We start from the raw sequence: 21326 nt of genomic DNA on the forward strand, positions 1-21326 counted from the left end.
CCAAATCTTCCCACCCCCATCAAACTTGTATTTTAAAAAATTAAAAATTAAAAAAAAAAAAAGTTCCTTTCGCTGTATGAAGTGTATCCTTACCTATCTCTTCTTGAATAGAGACAGGTGTATGGGACTCTCTTTCTCCATTTTCAGGGTCATCGGCTGCCTTGGCAGGCTCGCTCTGGGAAGAGCTTAGCTCACTGCTGCTGTTACTGTGCTCCAGGTTAGGCTGGATGGAGGCAGTGGTGGCACTAGGGTTACTGCTGTCACATGTCTTGTTAGGTTCTTCTAGAAAAATAGAATATCTGATTTTTAAATTGGAAATCACATCAAAAATAACTAATTGTCAGAAAAGACATTTAATTGTTTTAGGGTTGCATTACAAAGCCAGATTTTAAAAAGAAAAAGCTGCTCATGTATGAATAATGCAATGTATGAAAAGAAATTTGTAAATAACACCCTGTGAAGTGTCTTTTAAGTCTCTCAGCATTAACTCAATACACAGTACAAAGACCATCTGTCAGAGTCAAGTGATATAACTATCTCACAGAATTTATGTTATGATGTGCCAGATACTGCAGAAGTAATTTAGTGGAGAAAATCCCTCAAAATCAGAAATTTATATTCTTACTTTTCAAAAAGCCTTCAAACAGTATTCTAAATGGAATTAAACAGGATTACTTATCTCTAAGGTTTTCCTGCCTGAATTCTATACCCCCAAATTTAACTACAAGGTAATGCTTAAGTGATTGTTAATTTTAAGAACCTAACAGTATCAATAAGAGTGTAGTTGCTGAAAGACCAAAATGAACACTACCATGAACTGAAAGCCTTGAACTCAAATGTCGTTTCCTGGTAGTTCAAAAATCTAGAGCCTCCTTGTGTATTTCATTTTGCCACTATTAAGGTAGCTTTTATACCAGTCACCTGAAAGTGATTGACAGTGTATCACAAAGACTATCTGTAATATATTATGAGTTCCTAAACTTTGTCTTGAAGGAAAAAACCAACAACCTCATAGAAAAATGGGGAAACTATATGAACAGTGACAAAAGAAATGAAAATGGCCTTTAAACATGGAAATAGGCTCATTTAATTAAAACTAAAAGAAATGCAAAATAAAACTGTATGGAGAAACTACCTCCCAGCTACCAAATGGGCCAAAAATTCAAGTCTCATGCTATGCTCAGGTAGAGAGGCAGGAGCTTAAGAGGTACTGCACATACTGCTGTGGGAGTGGCAAAAGGGTGCCAAGTGGATGGAAGGGAATTGACGATACCCAGAAAAATTACAGTTGCGACTACTCTTAACCTAGCAATCCCACGTCTATAAATCTATCCCAAAATTCACGGGCAGAAACACTACACTGCTTATTTGCAGAGGTATTCACTGTAGCACTATAATGGCAAAAGACCAGAAAAAGCAAATGCCCATCAATACGGTACTGGCTGAATAAAAGATGGAACATACAGTAAAATACCACGTACCATAACAAGGACTGAGGGGATCATTATATCCACATACAAACTGATCTCAAGATTAAATGTATAAAGAAATATGCAGAAGAGCACTTAGAGTATGCCAACATCATGTAAGAAAAGGAGAGAAATATGAATTTATGGATATATTTTTCCTTTCTATACCAAAAAAAAAAATCACTAACGAAAAATTAATAAAAATGGCTACCTATAAGGGAAAGGAAGAACATGGTTACCTACAGAGGGAAGGAATGAAAGTGAAAATTCTCTGAACAGATATAGTTACACACAGCTGGACTTTGGAATCACGTAAATGTTTTGTATTTAGTTAGAAATGCAACCCCTAAAAAGTGAAAACCAATGGAAACAAAAAAAGTCTAACTGTGCATCAAGTTGTTGGCATAACTGCACAGAGAAAAAAATCATTTCAAGTGACTTTGGAATACAGAATTTTGACTATACAGTCTTACTGGAAATATGGTACAGAGATGAAAAGCTGAAAAAACCTTAAATGCCATTATGAAATCTTACTGTGAGCAGTAACATTGGTATTATGAAATTCTATGCTGTTTAAAACATTTCTTTGTATTACTGTTATAAATGCATATCAGTATATTGATAATTATAATGTAATAATAATATATAATTATTAATTAACATCTGAATCAGGATAAAGCAAATATATAATTAAGCTACTGTTGTTAGGAACTAAGCCACTCAGTATAAAGAAAAAGATACAAGTGTTAAAAAAAACTATGCAATCATCAATCTGAATTTGAAATGTCAATGTGAATTGGTCTTTTTCTTTTCTGAAATATGTATTTCCTAACACTACCCACCAAAAAATCCTACAGAGAGTGTACATCATAAAAGAATAGGCAATCAATCCTATCCCCAGATATTTTGATCCTGAAAAGACTGAGCTCAGAATTTATCTGTTTAAACTTTCAAGGTGCTAATGAGCTGAGGACTCCTGTAACTCATAACACACAGCACTTTTGTTAACTTGTCCCAAGTTAATTCGCCTTAGGTTCTCCTCCATTTCAGTTTAGAATTCTGACTTTGTTTTTCAATGGTTCTAGAACTCTTGACCACTTTACTTCATTAGGCTATAAGATTAAAGAAATCTCAAGCATTTGCTTTAAGACACCACAAAGAAGGTTTATTACCCACCAATTGTCCTCTCCTTCAACCAGACTAGAAACTGAAACCAAACATGTTAAAAAAAAAAAAAGAAACAAAAGAGTAACATTTTGCTGCAGAACCTCCAAAAGCTATTATTAATCAACTCAATGAGGTAAACCCATAATACATCAGTTCAGCATCCAGTATCAGCAGCCTCTTCTATCCACTAATTTCCTGATAATAAAATCAAAACCTAAAGCAAAGTACTATCTTTATCCCAAAAGAAACAGATTAAATAAAATGTTCTTATTATTCAACTTTATAGTTGCTAGAGTTCCAATATGTCTACGGAAACATTTTCAAAGCAGTTTAAATAGTTATGGATATAAAGCCAGTTTTATCTATTGCTACTATCTTCTTAGTCCCAGGCATTAAATCTAGAGGCATAACTTAAATAAAAACAAATGCTGTCTGCATTATAGATTTGAATACAAATTCTCTGTAGTACATTTGAGGTTAAGATACTAGAAAGACTTGCCCCTCTCTTCTCTTATAAACTGAAAAAATTGACACTCTGGTATAAAAAGTTTCTAATCTAAAATCCAGAACAAAAGTATAACTCTGAAATTGAGCTTTTTGTTAACTACAAAGGAGTTATGCTGAATAATAAACAGTATACTTGCTATAAGGCATCATTTTTGGCAACATAACCATTTTCATGAGCTGAAGTGAAATGTTTGAAGTAGAGATGCGGGGTGGAGGGTGGGGGCAGGGCGGTGGCGGGAGGATCTGAGGAATAGATATTCAGAGATTAACTTTTCAAAGTGATGTCTACAAACCTCTCTCAAAATACAGTCCAAACCTCAGATTAAACTTCAGTCTCAGCTACATAAAATCTTTCTAATCACTGATCATACCCAACTTGAAATCATGAAATCTGTCCATTTTTCTTATGCTTCATGCCTTTAGTTTTTAGATCACAGATTTGTAATTCTTCCTTTGCATAATGTCATCTAGCGTAAGACAATGACAGTGCTGTCTGACAAGACGTGACAAAATACAGCTGGAAATAAATAAATATACATACGCATATATGTATATATTTATGTGTATGTATGTATTTCTAAAAAATTCTAAAGTAGATGTATTTAAAGAGTTTAAATTCTCAGGTTATTTTTAAGTATCTTTCTATTCTAGAAAAGATATCCAATACAAATGCTAATCAAAAGAAAGCTACTGTATTTAGTAACATTATTAACAATAAAGGGTATTTCACAAAGATAAAGTTAATTCAACAATAAAAATTATGTGCACCTAATAACACAGGCTCAAACTATATAATGCAAAACTAAAAACATTTGAAAGATAAAAAGGCAACACATTTAAAAAAGTAACTTAAAAGTATCTTGCAGAGAGGGAAGGAAATAGCAAAAACACAGACATGAACAACACAATTGAAAACCCTGACCTAACTGTTCTGTACAGTACCCCAAAACTAAAAATATATGTCTCAAGTGCATATTGGAGGAGGAAATGGCAATCCACTCCAGCATTCTTGCCTGGAGAACCGTGGACAGAGGAGCCTGGCGGGTTACAGTCCAGGGTGTTGCAAAGAGCCTGAGTGACACGACAGAGTGTCTAACACCTGACTGAGTGATTAACACTTTCTTTCAAGTGTATAGGAGATAGTTTATCAATATTAACCAAATGTTGGGACCACAAAACAAGCCTCAGCAAATCTTAAATCATGCACAGAATGTTCTCTGACTCCAGTTTGTCAAACCAGAAATCAGTAACAAAAATATAACTAGCAAATCTCTAAATGTCTGGGTGCTAAACAACAGATTTCTAAATAAGCAATGGATTAAAAAAATATATAACAGAAATCAGAAAGTATTTTAAACTGAATGATAAAGACAAAATAACATATTAAAGTTAGTGAAATGAAACTACAGCAGTATACAGAGGGAAATGTATAGCCTTGATGACAGGAAGTTATAAAAGCATCCATTAAGTGAGAAGAAAAAATTTTAATAAAGAGTGTATGAGAAACTTTTGGAGGTGACAGATGTTTATGCCACAGATTACAGTGATGGTTTCACAGGTACATCTTTATCTCCAAACTCATCAAGTTGTACACATTAAATATGTACAGCTTTTTGTGTATCAATTGTAACTCAATAGAATGGTTAACAGGGAAAAAAGGCAGGGAGAAATAACTCACAAGAATGAAAAGAAATTAAAAGGAATCCCAAAGTTATTTTTTTAAAAGACTCATAAAAATTAATAGTCTCATGAAATGATTAACCAATTTCTGGATTGAAAAAAGGGAACATCACTACAGATGCTATAGACACTTAAAAACAGTTATCATGTCAGTAAAATTTAAAATTTAAATGAAATGGTATATTCTTAGAAAAATAAAACAAGAAAATTGACACAAGAAATCAACAGAAAACATGAATACTTCACTATCTGCCAAAGAAATGAAATCTACAATAACTTTCCCACAATGAAAACTCCAGGACCAAAAGACTTTAGCAAACATTTAAGGAATAAACAACACCCACCCACAGAAACCCTTGCAGACAAAAGGAAAAGTGGGAAATTGTAAAATAAAAATTCATTTTATAAGGCCAATGTAATCTAGGCATCAAATCCTGACATAGACATTATCAGAAAAGGAGAACTACATGTCAATTTCATTCATGAAAGCTGATGCAAAAGTTCTAAAATATTAAAAATGGAATGCAACAATATTTAAGAACAAAAATATGTCACAACAAAGTTGTATTTATTCCAGGAATATGAGATTGGGTCAACATTATTTAAAAAATCAATGTAGAAACTTTTGCTTCCAGTCAGGACAGAGAAGAGGGACTGAACCTAGCCCAGTCTATGCAATAACCACAGACAAAAAAAGAAACCACGTCATGGAAAATGAACAAAAGAACTGATAGGCACTTCAAAACAGAAGGTATCCAAACGACACACACACACACAGAAGCACATGTGCGCACAGTCGCACGTACATGCACACACACACTAAAGGAGTTCAACATCCTTAGTCACCAGGGAACTGCAAGTTCAAATCACAATAAGCCATCCCTACATTTCCACCAGAAGGACTACAAAAGAACTCTTTCAGGGTTTCCATCACAGTATTAACTACAATTACTGACTTTCCATAGGATCACCAGTATTTTCTTGTTTTGCTCATCTAATTTTCTAATTTGCCTTCTTAAAAAAATACATTAAAAAAAAAATACATCAAGCTCCTATGATAAAATTTTTTCTTTTTTAAAAAAGGCAAAAGGAAAGGCATAACAACATTCTTGATGTGATATAACTTACTCTGAGTATTAATTTTAATAAGCTTAAAGTATTACTGGTTAACTCACATTTTCATATCAAAATACATGACAATGGTTTTCTATTACAATATTATGGTTTGAAATGTTGTTAAAAAGAAACTTACATGACCACATGCAAACATAAAATTAATCTGTTAGTACATACAGAACTGGAACGGTCAAATCATTCAACACTGAGCAATTAGCATGTGAGTACTTAAAACCAAAATATCTGCCACTATGGTCTGGTGATAAAATATACAAATAAGTCTATTAAACAAAAACAGCTAAATGAACTTTAAAAAAGCATGAAGATTATGATGAGTTTCAAGCACTAAATGCAGGAACATCTGTCAAACTCCCAATGTTAGGTGACAATTTAGCGGTCAGGGATGGCACTGATGTAAGCAAGCAGCATGATGAACACATACTTTAAGGTTTTAGGTGACATTCAGCTCTCACTACTCAAGGGAAGGACTTCCCCCCATTACAGAGGCATTGATACACTGCCCTCTGTACCTGGCACGTCCTGGGGGAGCTCAGATGCCACCTTCTTCTCTGCCATGTTGCTGCTATCGTGGGTTTCTGAGACACACCCCATGGGACTCCTCCCTTCAGAGGGAACAGTCTCTTCGGAAGAAGCATTTGTTGTGTTGTCGCCAAGATTTGCTGACACAGAGTTACCTTTATCCCCAACTTCTGTTGGCTCTACAGTAAAATGCACAACAAAACTTTAACGATACCCTTTAAAATTGCTCGAGGACAAATGGCCACATTCAGTCATCTACTGAAAATGAATGAGCACCAAAAAACCTGGCTTCTATTCAATGGCCATACTGAAGCAATTAGATTCTGGGATATTTTTGCAGCAGGTAATCCAAAGGGTATTTAAGAATATTTGGTATTATTAAGAATGTTTAAGTAGTCAACATAAGAAGGAACATTTTTTATCACCCAAAAGTGTATATTCTGATAGAAAAACAGTGATTTTTCACCAACAAATCTCATAGGGAAATCGTACCTTATTAAGAAGTATAGAGATGTGGATATAAAATCATAGCAAATCCACCAATATATAAAACTCATTACAATGGTTATACATGTTATAAGGAGGAAGGATATACTAATCTCTTTAGAAATGTAAAATTAAATAGTTGTTTGTAATAAAAAAAAAAAACACCTCATTTTCATTTTGCAAGTAAAATTGGAGATTTCCTAAATAACACTGATGAAATATTCTTTTTAACCAAGTAATGTCTTTACCCTCAGATTTTCCTTGCTCGGGATCGACGTCATCTGGTGTTTTGTCATCACTGTCTTTTTCAACAATCTGGTCTTCAAATTCCTCTCTGCTTTTCTCAGCATCTTTGGAGTTACTAGTCTCAGTCTCATTCTTGTCCTTGTCTATTTCTTCTGGGCTTTTAACAATATCAATGTCTCCCTTTTTGGCTCTTATGGATTCCAAAATTTCTTCTATAATAAAACAAATAAAAAATTGTGTTTCCGTATTACCAAGTATAAGGTACTACAAGTGTTACTTAAGAGTTTCAATACAAGCTATTAAAAGATAAATTTGTTAAACGCATGAAGAACTCTGAAACAAGGATCGAGATTACCAGTAACAGTTTGATACCTAAGAGAACTTGACCAATTTGGTTATCTTCACAGCTAGAAAACAGTCTTTTAAAATTGAGATTGCTACAGATTACTGTAATATCCTCTGCCATATAAGAAAAACTGTAAGCTGACACAGACCCACAGTCTGTGCAGTGTGGCACGGTGACAAAAACCTAGAGACCCATGACCTAGTACAGACCTGCCTTAACTGCGTGAGCTGGGCAGGCTACTTAACCTTCGGTCCTCCACCGTAAAATAAGAATCCTCCACCGTAAAATAAGAAAACAAAGGCCCATTAAACATTTCTATCTGAAATCCCATAGCTTTCTGAACGTCACTAACGCCTAATGGCTCTAATTTCCTCTCAACCTCGGTGCAGTGAGACCATAACACGGGTGCAGACCACAAGGAACAGCAACACAGATCCCTGGATACTGACGTTCTTTACATCATAATACAACACTATCGTGTTTTACTTTGCTGCTCAAACTGGTCCAGCTTTTGGCCACTGGGAGCTTTTCCAGGGGAGTCCTGTATCCTTTAAACACACTTCCCTTCCCTCCTTCCTTACTTTCCAACACTACAAGATGCTCCAGGCTCACCTTGGGTGTTCTCTGCCCCAGCCCTAGAATATACCACCTCTCAAGGAATCTTGACTTTTTTTTAATTGGAGAAAGAGATTTAGAAGTCGTGATCTAGGCACTATGTGTTCTTCTTACTAGTGGGGTGTCACTGCTTCTCTCGTCACCACAGACCCAGGGAATGTATATACGTATATTAACCTACGTATATATACATCTTTATTATTTCTGTATCTGTCTGTGTGTAGCGGGGAGTACGTGTGTGGTTCATTCAAGCATGGATCTGTTGTTTTTTTGTAAATTCACTGTCTGACAGAAGTTGCTTTCATTACAATTTATCTATTTATTTGGTTAACCCTATTCACAGTAAACCAGTTTCAGAATTGCTAAACTGTACTCCCATGAGAAATAGTGTTTGTGAACAAGAAGAAACATTAACGCCAAAGCTGGGCACCCATGGTACCTCTTTTGGGATTTTTAAATTTCTTTGTTTACATTTCCTTTCTTTAAATGTTCTCTACCTTCATTTTCATCCGTGTTTCCTAAATTGTAGGTTTCCTAGGATTAGAAAAACCTTGTAAAGTCATCACTGAAAAACACTGACCTCTCTGCTTAAAAGATTATCTTTGAGATGGCTGGAGTTAATTCCTTACTCTCTTTCTCTCACCTTCGCTGCTCCTAAATCCTATAAGAATTCTAAGTCAGTGATGATAGAAACATCTAAGTCAGCTATAGGACAATTTCAAACAGAAGGAATTCTAATACATATATTTTCTGTCTTCACCATCACCCCAGGATCCTTTTTTTTACATCATTTCCTTATATCCTGTTACCTATCTATACATCTACACTGCTTTCAGTTCCTATTAACCCTAATGCATTTACTCGTGCTATATACACTAAACAATGGAAGTATCTCAATTACTGTGAAAAGAACTTTTTATTTGGAAAAAAAATTTATTCACCAATTACCTGCTTTTCTTAGAGCCATATTATTTCTTACTTTAAAATATAGCTCCATCCTGATCAAAGTGTTACACATTCAACCAACTTCCACCCTGCCACATAATGAGGATAGAGTTAAAAAAAAAACAACTATAAATCAGATCACCTAAATTAGGTAGAAAGCACAGGTAGGATGACCAAAGGTCAACCTTTCTATAAAGGTTCTAATTTTAATAGTCTATCCTGTTATCCACTCGATCAAGTATACAAATAATTATCAGTGTATATGTCTGTATTTTCAGCTCAAGACCTACAGTACTCACAGCCTTAAAAGAAACACACCAAAAAAGTGGGGAGGGGAAAAAAAAAATATTAAGGGGGTGACAGAAGAAATAATTGGTCTAGGTTGTATCTGATCTGTAATAAATATGCATCCTCAATAAACATGTATAGTAGTCTATACTTTGCAGGAATATTTCAAAATTAAATAGAATTAACCTACCAAATATTAAAAGTCATCTCCTCTCAGAAAAAAAATTTATTCCAAAAATAAACTTCTTTCAAACAAGCAGAATAAAGCATTACAAAACACAATCACCAAAAGGGTATATGATAAAACAAACTATTTACAGTTACAAATACATAATAAATTTTAGAATCTAGATGGTAGGCTTATGTACTGGATAATTCTTTTAACTTTCTGTATATTTGACAATTTCAAAAATATGAGGGGAAAAAAACAGAAAAAATATTCAGAAAAAAAAAAAACCCACCAAAAAACTGAATTAAACTCTCCTGAAGTGGACATATATGTATATAACAACCAGAGAGATGAAAATGTGAAAGGATTTATGCTATTTGTGAGGTTAAAAAAGAAAAGTCATAAGGATAAGCTGGGATTCTGAGATCATTGATAAGATACTGTAAATTATTCTTGGCTATTTCAGGAGCCCAGTAGTCTGTTTTCTTTAATCTCATAAAACCCCCAATTAAAGAACACCACTAGATATTATTTTAGGTATTTACCTGGACTGGATGCTCCTAAACTATTATAGCCAAGATTTTGGTTCCCAGAGAGAGCAAATAAAGATAATGGTGGCAGATCGGTGTTTTAATAGGAAATTCTTCTATCTGAATGTTTAATTCATTGCCAATACATTCCTTAGAAAGTTGCTGAGAGGATTAAAGGCTTGTATAACATCTAGATGAACACCTGGCCCACAGTAGGTACTCAAAAATGTTAGTTTCCCCTTCTCTTCCCCATCAATTTTCAATTCTTGTGAATCCCTCCACCTTTAGTACCAGGTTGGTTGTACCTTAGCAAAAAAAAGGGGAAGGGGGGAGAAAAAAGAGAAGAAAAATGTCACTTGTTGTCTAGATCTCACCATTAAATTCAAGGTACACTTTACCTTATTTAAATTAAATTCAGCTGTACTAAGAGGGTAGCTGTCCACAAGGTGTGGCCACATATCTCTAAGAATATATTGCGCCCTAATGCTCAAAGCTCTATTTCTGATTATTACAAAAGGTTTAACTGATTTTTAAAAGTACATCACAGGCTGAATTACATGAAATATAACATGCTTATTGTAGGAAATTTGAAAAATATAAAACAGAAAGTAACTATAATCCTACTATGCTAATTAGTTATTTTTTAGTGATAAAAGCTGATTATTCACCCAGTTGATTATTCAGAGGAAGAGAATTTAAGTACCTCAATAACCCAGGTACTGTTTTGGCATGGTACCTCATACATTCTCCAATGTGTAGTGCTCCATCACACGGTAATTCAAATGAAAGTAACCAATTCCTCCACAAATTCATTTTCAGCTTGACATTCCCCCCAGTCAGACCACTAAACATTTTAATTATCCATTTCTATATTGGCTTTGTTCTTTACTTAAGATGAGGAAGTGTTACTCGCTCAGTCGTGTCCAACTCTTTCGACCCCGTGGACTGTAGCTGCCAGGCTCCTCTGTCCATGGAATTCTCCAGGCAAGAATACTGGAGTGGGTAGCTATTCCCTTCTCCAGGGGATTCCTCCTGACCCAGGGATTGAACCTGGGTCTCCTGCACTGCAGGAGTACTCTTCACCGACTGAGCCACCAGGGAAGCCCATGATTAAGATGATACTACTATATATATAATTTTGTACACAGATGAGTTCACTCTAGAAAATATTTCTAATTCAACACCTGATAAAAACACATTCCACGTTGCTTTTTAGGGGACAGCATGGCTCATTATTACTATACTAAAAGCTGAGACTGCAAGAGAGTAAAAAGGGATTTGTCAATTGCAATGCTGGGATCCATAAAAGGAAATTAAGAGGGGAAGTAATCCTCTTAATTATATTAGTACAATTATCAACCTCCCCAAAGAATTCTGATGAGTAAAACTTATCTGATGGAAAAAAATACACATTAAAAAAACCCAGATCTAATGATAAAAGATACTTTCAACTACCAGATATGAATAAATATAACTCTTGTTAACTAAATCTACTAGTTTTTGAAGAAGTACAGGGAAGTCCCTGTACTATTTACTTTTTTAAAATGTCATATAATTCATTATTTGTTACAAAGCAGGGAATAAAAATAAAAACACTGAGCAGCAAAATAAATAAGGTAGTAATCAAAATCAGAGAAGGCAATGGCACCCCACTCCAGTACTCTTGCCTGGAAATCCCATGGATGGAGGAGCCTGGTAGGCTGCAGTCCATGGGGTCACAAAGAGATGGACACGACTGAGTGACTTCACCTTCACTTTTCACTTTCATGCATTGGAGAAGGAAATGGCAACCCACTCCAGTGTTCTTGCCTGGAGAATCCCAGGCACGAGGGAGCCTGGTGGGCTGCCGTCTCTGGGGTCACACAGAGTCGGACATGACTGAAGTGACTTAGCAGCAGCAGCAGCAATCAAAATATGACGCAAAGTGTAAAATATATATCCATGAGTCCTGATATACACGACTGAATAAATAAATAAGAATACACAAATCTGTGCAGGAATCCAAATAACGTATGTAGATCAATGCTCCCTCAAGGAGGTGGACTGTGACTCCCGATGGCCTAAGTGGGCTATGCACAGTGACTCTCTCCCCCAAACCATAGTATGGGTGGGAGGAGTAATTTTACAAGAGAGAAACCAGACAAATACTGCCTCAATCAGATGACCCAAGTTAATATCACTGGTGATAAATCATGCTGGTGGCAGGTACTCTGGATAAGATGACGAGGAGGGCACTTCATCTTTGTGGTCTTCCTCCCCAAATACACAACACAAGGCTAACTCTAAGAAGAACACAAGACAAATCCATGTTGAGGGCATTCTTTTAAGTCCCTGGCCAGCAATCCTCAAAACCTGTCCAGGTCATCAATAATAAGGAAAATCTGAAAACCTGTGACATCCTAGAGAGACAGGATGACTAAATAGAGTGTGGTGTCCTGGAAGGGATCATGAGACAGAAAAAGGACGTTAGATAAGAACTGAGGAAATCTGAATAAAGTATAGATATAAGTTATTAAATATATCAACACTGGTTCATTAGTGATGACAAACACACCACACTAATGTGAAAGTCGCTCAGTTGTTTGACTCTCTGCGATCCCGTGAATTATACAGTCCATGGAATTTTCCAGGCCAGAATACTGGAGTGAGTAGCCTTTCCCTTCTCCAGGGGATCTTCCCAACCCAGGGATCAAACCCAGGTCTCCTGCATTGCAGGCAGATTCTTCACCAGCTGAGCCAGGATGTAAGATGCTGATAATAAGGGAAGTCTACCGCAGGGTATGCGAAAAACCCTCCATGCTATCTTAGCAACTTTTCTGTAACTCTAAAATTATTCTAAAATTGAGAGTTCACTGGGACGACCCAGAGGGATGGTGTGGGGAGGGAGGAGGGAGGAGGGTTCAGGATGGGGAACACATGTATACTAATTAAATAATTTTCTATTAAAGAAAAAACAAACAAACAAACAAAAAAAAGAAGCCAAAGAGTAAATTTTAAAGGAACACCATTTCTCATAATTAAAAACAGGACTCCCTAAAAGGTTTATTAATAAAATTTGTGAATTAAAAAACAAATATAATTTGTGGAATATCAGTAACGAGTAAGACACGGTACCAAACACTAAAATGTACAGGGTCTCTAATTTAAATTAGGATGAACAAGGTTCTATTGGGAAAATATTATAAAGAATTAAAGTAAAATAGTCATACTTGAAAATTTTAATACATTTTTAAATTTTGTAGTTATTTCACACCTAGAGTTTATCTCAAAAAGTAAAATCTAACAAAAAGTAAAATGAGAAGAATTTCCCACTCACCATTAGCTGCCGCCAGAAAGGATTTGTTACTGCCACGAGCTTTATTGGTCAGGTCTTCAGTTATGTCCATGTGCCGGTGGATTTCTTCACGCATTTCTTCTAGAATTTTGCAGAGCTCTGCCTCCCAGTAATCTTTGTCTAGACAGTCAATTAATTCTGCAAGTTGGACCTTTGTGCTGTAGTACCAAATTTTCTTTTCATTTTCATTTTCTGTATCTTCTTCTCTGTTTAAGAAAAAGCACAAAAACACTTTATATGTTAGACATAATGGCACTTATCTGACAATTTTATCTATGCAGTGAAAGTTAAAATACATAACACAAAGACTGCACACTAAAGTTCAATTTATTAACACTTATTCACAAGAGATCGTCAAGTTTCATTCAAATTCAAGGTACTCATTTTACTTGAACTTCTATTTTGATGTCCTAGCCCAACATAGACAGCATATTAAAAAGCAGAGACATTCCTTTGCCAACAAAGGTCCATTTAGTCAAAGCTATGGTTTTTCCAGTGGTCATGTATGGATGTGAGAGTTGGACTATAAAGAAAGCTGAGCGCCGAAGAATTGATGCTTTTGAACTGTGGTGTTGGAGAACTCTTTTGAGAGTCCCCTGGACTGCAAGGAGATCCAATCAGCCCATCCTAAAGGAAATCAGTCCTGAATATTCATTGGAAGGACTGATGCTGAAGCTGAAGCTCCAATACTTTGGCCACCTGATGTGAAGAACTGACTCATTGGAAAAGACCCTGATGCTGGGAGGGATTGGGGGCAGGAGGAGAAGGGGACGACAGAGGATGAGATGGCTGGATGGCATCACCGACTCAATGGACATGAGTTTGAGTAAATTCCGGGAGTTGGCGATGGACAGGGAGGTCCATGGGGTCACAAAGAGTTGGACATGATTGACCAACTGAACTAAACTGAACCTAGCCCACAACAGCTTAGGATAAAATATAGTAAATGTAGATAAATGTAGCTTGTAGTAGTGGGAAGAGAAGAATACAGCAACAAAGAAAGATTTCTAAAAACATGACACTCAGAAATAGGACCTTAAAACTCAGAGTGTGTGAGTACTTGGTGGAGGATGGTCTTGGTGACACTTCAATCAACATTAAGACCATCACTTGTAACAATAGCATGCAGAGAACTTTAACCAGAAATATTTAAACTCTGTTCAGTACCTGACAGGTACAGAGCAGGATCATGTTATACTACAGTTTAGAAACATTTCCACCAAAATGGTGGAAATGCTTTGTTAAATTTTGGTCCTTGAAGGAATCATCTCAATTGAGTGACAACATCTCATCGCTTTCCTTGCCTGTGGACAATCAAAGCTCAAACTGGAAAAGAGCAGAGCAGCTTCCTGTCCTGCTTAAATCTTTCTAAACATGCCATTCACTTTCAATGGAGGCAGACACTTGCACACGAATAGTCACTGATTAAAAACACAAGGCAAATTAATGTCTAGCACCAGACTTTTAAGAAACATATGTGAGGGCAGTTCTTCTCTCATTCAAAAGAATTCAGGATTCCATAGGCATGCATTAATATACAATACTTGTCTTTCTCTTTCTGACTTATTTACTCTGTATAATAGGCTCTAGGTTCATCCACCTCATTAGGACCGACTCAAATGTGCTCCTTTTTTATAGCTGAGCAATATTCCATTGTATATACGTACCACAGTTTCTGTATAAGTTCATTGAGGGTGGGACGAATTGGAAGAATAGCACGGAAACACATAATTACCAGATGCAAGACAGACAGCAAGTGGGAATCTGCTGTGTCACACAGGGAGCTCAACTCAGTGCTGTGACGGCCTACAGGGGTGGGATGGAGAGGGAGATGGGAGCGGGGTTCAGGAGGGAGGGGACATATGTACACTCGTGGCTGATTCATGGTGATGTACGCGGAAACCGACACAATATTGTAAAGCAATCATGCTTCAATTAAAAAATTTTTTTTAATCAGGAGTATGTATGAAGTAGCTGACAAGAACAAGTCTAACTTTTCTACTTGCTCAAAGGCAAACTGATGGAGCTGAAAAAAGAGGACTTTAAGAAAGATCTGGCTTTAAATGAGCTCAGTCGCTTATGATATGTGAACGTGGACAAGACACAACCTCTCTGAGTGTCTGAGCCGTTTTATTCACCTCACTGGCACATGGGGATAACAGGACCTGTCTTGAGGGTCACTGTGAGATATTATAAAGCAAATAAAGGTATTCTGATAAGGCATCTTATTAGAGTTAAGTGTTATAGTGCCTGGAACATCATTGACAAGTGCAGTGTTAGTGGCTCAGTCGTGTCCGACTCTTTGCAACCCCATGGACTGTACATCGCCAGGCTCCTCCATCCATGGAATTTTCCAGGCAAGAATACTTGAGTGGATTGCCATTTCCTACTTCAGGGGATCTTCCCGACCCAGGAATCAAATCCAAGTCTCTTGTGTCTTCTGCACTGCAGACAGATTCTTTATTGTCTGAGCCATAATGACCAATAAATAGAAAATATTATTGTTACTAGTAGTAACAATAATAAGGTAAGGTAGTAAATAAATTAAAATGTAGAACTCCAGGAATGAGACATTCAATAGTTTTGAAGAAAGGATATATTAAATCATGGATAAATAAAAGGATATCAAACTTAACAAAAATTTTTAAGAAAAAAGGTTTAATAAAGGGTCCCCGTTACCTAGCTTTGCTTTTTCAAATAGGCATCTACCGACATAGGATCTATATCTCTGATAGAGGCTTTTCACAAAAATTTCTGAAAATCATTTTTTTTAAGCTGCTCTGGATTTTACTTTACAATAGGTATTTTTACTGACTTCTTATGACTGAATGAAAACAATGGTCTACTGCAATTTAAAATGCTAAAGATGTCAGAATCTGCTAATGAAAAGATTAACAGGGAATGCCCTGGTGGTCCAGTCACTAGGACCCTGTGCTTCCACTGCTGAGGACCCAGGGTGAATCCCTGGTTGGGGAACTAGGTGCACACAAGCCATGGGACATAGCCAAAAATAAATAAATAAAAAGCTTTCCAAAGGCAATACCATAACAAAAACATTCTCAGGTGGCTCAGTGGTAAGAATTCACCTGCCAAAGCAGGAGACACAGGTTCAATCCCTGGGTCAGGAAGAGCCTGTGGAGTAGGAAATGGTTACCTGCTCCAGTATTTTTGCCTGGGAAATCCCATGGACAGAGGAGCCTAGTGGCTTACAGTCCATGGGGTTGCAGAGAGTCAGACACGAATGAGTGACTTAGCACGCACACACATCAAATCAGAAAGGACACAGCAAGCTTGGACCAAGCACAAGAGTTACGGGACAACCTAATCATTTTCTAAGAAACCAATCTGAAGGAGTTTTCCTCTGTTATAAATTTTATTCCTCTGTTATCAAATTTTTTTCTTACCTGTTTGCTTTTTTCTCGATACAGAAATATCTACAAATTTCAATGGAACAAGAAAAATAGTCTACATAAAAACATTTTGGGGGTAGAAATACAATTTATGAGCATAAGAATGAGATGAGAACAAACTTAAGCAACTCACAAGCTACTCAAAGGGTCCCTATCGGATGACTAAATCAGCCCATGCCGGCATTTGCAGAGTTTCCATCTTAACAGAGAACACTTAATTTTCATCTTAAGAGAGAATTCACAACTTTGTAACAGTGGCAGTCCATTCTAGATTGAAACTGCGCTATTAAAAAGCTTTTTCCCTTTTAAGAGAAGACACACATACCTAGTATTTCCATCAACCCATTCTGCTAGAATTCTCTGAAATGAATCTAACACCTCCTCCACACAGTCCTTCAACTCTTTCACATCTATAATTTTACCACTTTTTTCTTTTCTTTGTATCTTAAATGATAAAATACTTTAATCATTTCTCACACAGCACGTTTTCCAGTTTTCACTACACTGATATTCTTCCCCTAAATGTACACTTTGTCAATGTCCTGCTAAAAATAGCCCTATTTTTTATTCTGCTCATCAAAGATAATACTCAACACTTTTTTTTTTTTTCTTCTTGAGGCTGTAGGGAGGATAAATTCATCAAAAGCATAAAGTAGTAAAACTGAGTGAACAATAATGGCAAATGCTTTCAAAGAAAAGTTGTTTTAATATTGATGTACTTGGGCACATTTACACAATTTAAATAACCAAGATTATTTCTTCTAATTGTAAAGGTGACAACAGCTTTCCTGTAGGAATATACATCAATTTGTAGGTGTATCTGTTTATGGGGTTATAACCTGTTTTCTACAGAAGCTCTGTCTCTGCAATGCTCCTTCTGCACCCCTAAACTGGCCCAGCTTCCGTGAAGTCACTGATCAGCTCAAGGAGCTCACAGGCTGGTGGGGAAGGACAGGCTGGAACGAAAATATTTGCCAAAAATGCAAATTAAGCGCAAGTTTCCAGATTCTATGCCTGTGTTTTTTTAAAGTCTGTTTGGCTTCTACTTAGGCAAGATAAGAGGTTAATGACTAACAGTTAAATTTTGAGTTTCATTTCTAAACAAACCCACAGAAACTAAGAGTAAGGAACGCTAGTGTGGTGGGTTGACTAGTACCCCACAGAGATGCGTGTCCACCTGAGACCACAGAACGTGACCTTATTTGGAAATACAGTCTTTGCACCTGTAATTATCTAGGGATCTTGAGATGAAATCATCCTGGATTTGGGTGAGCCCTAAATCAAATGACTGCTATCCTTGAAAGAGGAGAAGATTCGAAGAGACACATGGAGAAGGTGATGTGAAGACAGAGGCAGAAATCTGAGTGATGTGCCAGTCTGTACGCTGGGAAATGCCAAGGGCAGCCAGCAACCACCCAGAAGCTAGGAGAAAGGCGAAAGAAACAATCCTGCTGACGTGGATTTCAAACTCTCAGCCCCAGAATCGTGACAGAATAAATTCCTGTTGCTTTAAACAACTCAACTTATGTCAATAGGTTACGGCAGCCCTAGGGAACCAAAACAGATCTGGATACTGGGAAATCAAAGTCCTGCTGGAACAAATACCTAAAAACGTGGAAGCAGCTTAGGAACTGGGTAATGGGAAAAGGCTGGAAGAATCTTGGGCCACTTGACAGAAAAGGCCTATCTTAAAAACACAGAGGTTGGCAGAAACTGGAATTGTGCTACCATAAGCCAAGGAACACCTCAGGTACTAGAAGATGGAAAAGGCAAACAAAGGATTCCTTCCTAGCGCCTCTGGAGGGAGCACAGCCCCACAGACACCTTGATTTTAGACTTCTAGCCTCCACAACGATTAGAATGTGAATTTCTCACTATACTTTTGTTACAGCCGTCCGAGCAAACTAATGCAGCTCAAGATTCAGAGACCAAAGGCAGCCCAAGCAGGTTAAGAGCACACATTCTGGGTTAGAATGCCTGGGACTGAATTCTGATTCTGCCACTTGCTAGAAGTATCATACCGGATAAATTATTTAACCTTGCGATGCCTCAACTTCTCCATCTGTAAAATGGGAGTGACAGTATTTATATATCAAAATGCTGCTGTGAGGATTAAATAAATTAAAAATGTAAAGTGCTTCAAACACTGACAGCATATAGTAGGTGCAGTATGCAGGGTTGCTACTATTTTGATCATCTTATGAAGTATATGATATCTACCTTAAAACAAATAATTAAAGTGGAGTGTGGGTTTTTTTTTTTTTCTTTTTAAAGTTGTCTCAGGGTGCAAGTGGGAGAGAATTTCAGGGGGAAAGCTCTAGGAAATGGCATATATAGGCTGACTTGAAAGATAAGTTAGTAGAAAGGCTTTGAGTTTTTTTGTTTGCCTGGGTGCTTTTTATTTATTTTGTTTTGGGTGGTGGGAAGCAAGAGAATAGGGCTTCCCCGGTGGCTCACTGGTAAAGAATCTGCAATGTAGGAGGCGCAGGTTCAATCCCTGGATCAGAAGATTCCCTACAGAAGGAAATGGGAACCCACTCCAGTATTCTTGTCTGGAGAATTCCATGAACAGAGGAGCCTGGCAGGAAGCAGCCCATGGGGTCACAAGAGAGTCAGACAGGACTTAGTGACTGAATAACAACAAAGTTAGAGAATATACAAAACTAGAGATCTACAAACTTTCTGTTAAGGGCAAGCATGAAAGCATGTAATTGAAAAGTTTTTCAACTTGAGGGTAAAGGAGACCTGACCAGAGGGGCTGTTTTAAAAACAGTCCAACTATGGAACACAAAACACAACTGGGGAATGGGGAGTCACACACAGACCGGTTTGGAGACAACTCAACTAATGTAATTGAGATGATGCTGACAGTGAGAATGCAGAGAAAGAGATCCAATACTGAAGAGATAATTACAAGGTATAAAAAAACAACACAGGACAGGAAACCATTTCCAGGTTTCTAGCTTGAGCAGCAGGCAGGATGGTGATCCCATCACTAAGACAGTAACACTGAGCGAAAGGCAGCTAATGCGGGCAAGTGATGCATCAGCTTCAGACATGGTGCATCTGAGGCGCCTGCTATGTGGGCTTGTCCAAGAGGCTGCTGGATACGCAGAACTGGACATGGGCAGAAGGGTTACACGTGTTAGGTCTGATGGCAACTGAGTCAGCCAGTAAATCGGCAGCTTATGGCTGGAATGGGGAGGTACAGGTAGAAAGCTGTACAGGTTAAAAAGGATATATTAGTTCTGGAAAGTGAAAAAATGCTGAGCTTTAAAATGCTATGTTCAAGGTAATTTTATCCAGAAAGGAGAGGAAAAGGTGCTAATCTAATCTGGTACTTCCTACTTTATTAAAAGCCCCAATTTCAGAGCAAAGGATTGGTAGAATGAAAACAATATTTAAGAAAGATTGGCCCTCTTAAATATCAGACTGGAACTGATCTCTAAATTGTTTGCTCAATATCTTGGTTCTTCAGGTAGACTATAAACTCATGTGTAAGAACTTTTATTCACTAACCTATCCAAATAACATTTTAAATGACTATTAAATAAAAGCAATAATAGGAAAACTTAATGTCTATAAAATACTAGCATTACAGTGAAAAAGTGTTCACTGGGACTTCCGTGGGGGTCCAGAGGTTAAGACTGCGCTTCCACCGCAGGGGGCGAGGGTTCACTCCCGGGTGGAGAAACTGAGATCCCGCAAGCCTCAGCCAAAAAAACACGAGTGATTACTGCCCCAGACTTTGTTTCAGACATAACCCCTTGGACAACAGGTCCACTGATTCATCATTTTAAGCTTCTGGACTTTCCCGGAAAGCATACACCAAATCTCTACATAACCTGAGCAATTTACATTGTTTCAAAACTTTTCATCAGGAGTCCACATATAATCTACCACAAGGGGGCGCTTAAATGGAAACTGTTTTGATCTAACTTTGAAAAAGATGTAAAATCTTTCACATTTATTCAAATTATTGACAAAGAATGACTCTCATTAACAATGATACTGAAATCTTTGTATCGGACTTTACAAAGAAAATAGTCAAAATGTCACAACACATGAAAAAAGATACTATCCTAATTCATCTGAAATCTTCCATTAAATTTTGTGTACTTTATTATCATTAAGAAAGGAAATTTGAGGGACTATGATTAAAGCTTTTAAAACAAATAAATGTAAGTGAATAGTTTCAATGCCAAATATGTAATTATTAAATAATAATAATAAATTATTATTATTATTACATATTACACTGGGACTTCCCTGGTGGTCAGGTAGTTAAGAATCTGCCTTCCAATGCAGGAGATGAGGGTTTGATCGCTCTTCAGGGAACTAGATCCCACATGCTGCAGGGCAACTAAGTCCATGCACCAATGCTAGAGAGAAACCCTCATGCCGCACAATAAAGAGCCTGTGTGCCGCAACTAAGACCCAATGCAGCCAAACATACATACAGAAGAATTTTAGTGTCC

General features: G+C 37.0%; 1 protein-coding gene across 18 annotated transcripts in view; it reads right to left on the reverse strand.

Annotated features, from left to right (window-relative positions):
* Window positions 1-21326, reverse strand: part of BPTF (bromodomain PHD finger transcription factor) — a 133218-nt gene that overhangs the window by 63962 nt on the left and 47930 nt on the right. For 10 of the 18 annotated variants that reach the window (XM_061392390.1, XM_061392388.1, XM_061392386.1 and 7 more), the window contains exons 3-6: window positions 13421-13644; window positions 7214-7423; window positions 6470-6658; window positions 94-282 (exon numbers count right to left, since the gene is read on the reverse strand). In XM_061392390.1, the coding sequence (XP_061248374.1) occupies window positions 94-282; window positions 6470-6658; window positions 7214-7423; window positions 13421-13644 (812 nt within the window). Of the gene's footprint in view, window positions 1-93; window positions 283-6469; window positions 6659-7213; window positions 7424-10119; window positions 10335-13420; window positions 13645-21326 lie in introns of those variants that run through there. The other 8 variants (XM_061392389.1, XM_061392385.1, XM_061392375.1 and 5 more) reach the window with 7 other exon arrangements.

This window comes from Bos javanicus, chromosome 19, assembly GCF_032452875.1.
Source record: "Bos javanicus breed banteng chromosome 19, ARS-OSU_banteng_1.0, whole genome shotgun sequence".
In the NCBI taxonomy this organism is placed as follows: Eukaryota; Metazoa; Chordata; class Mammalia; order Artiodactyla; family Bovidae; genus Bos; species Bos javanicus.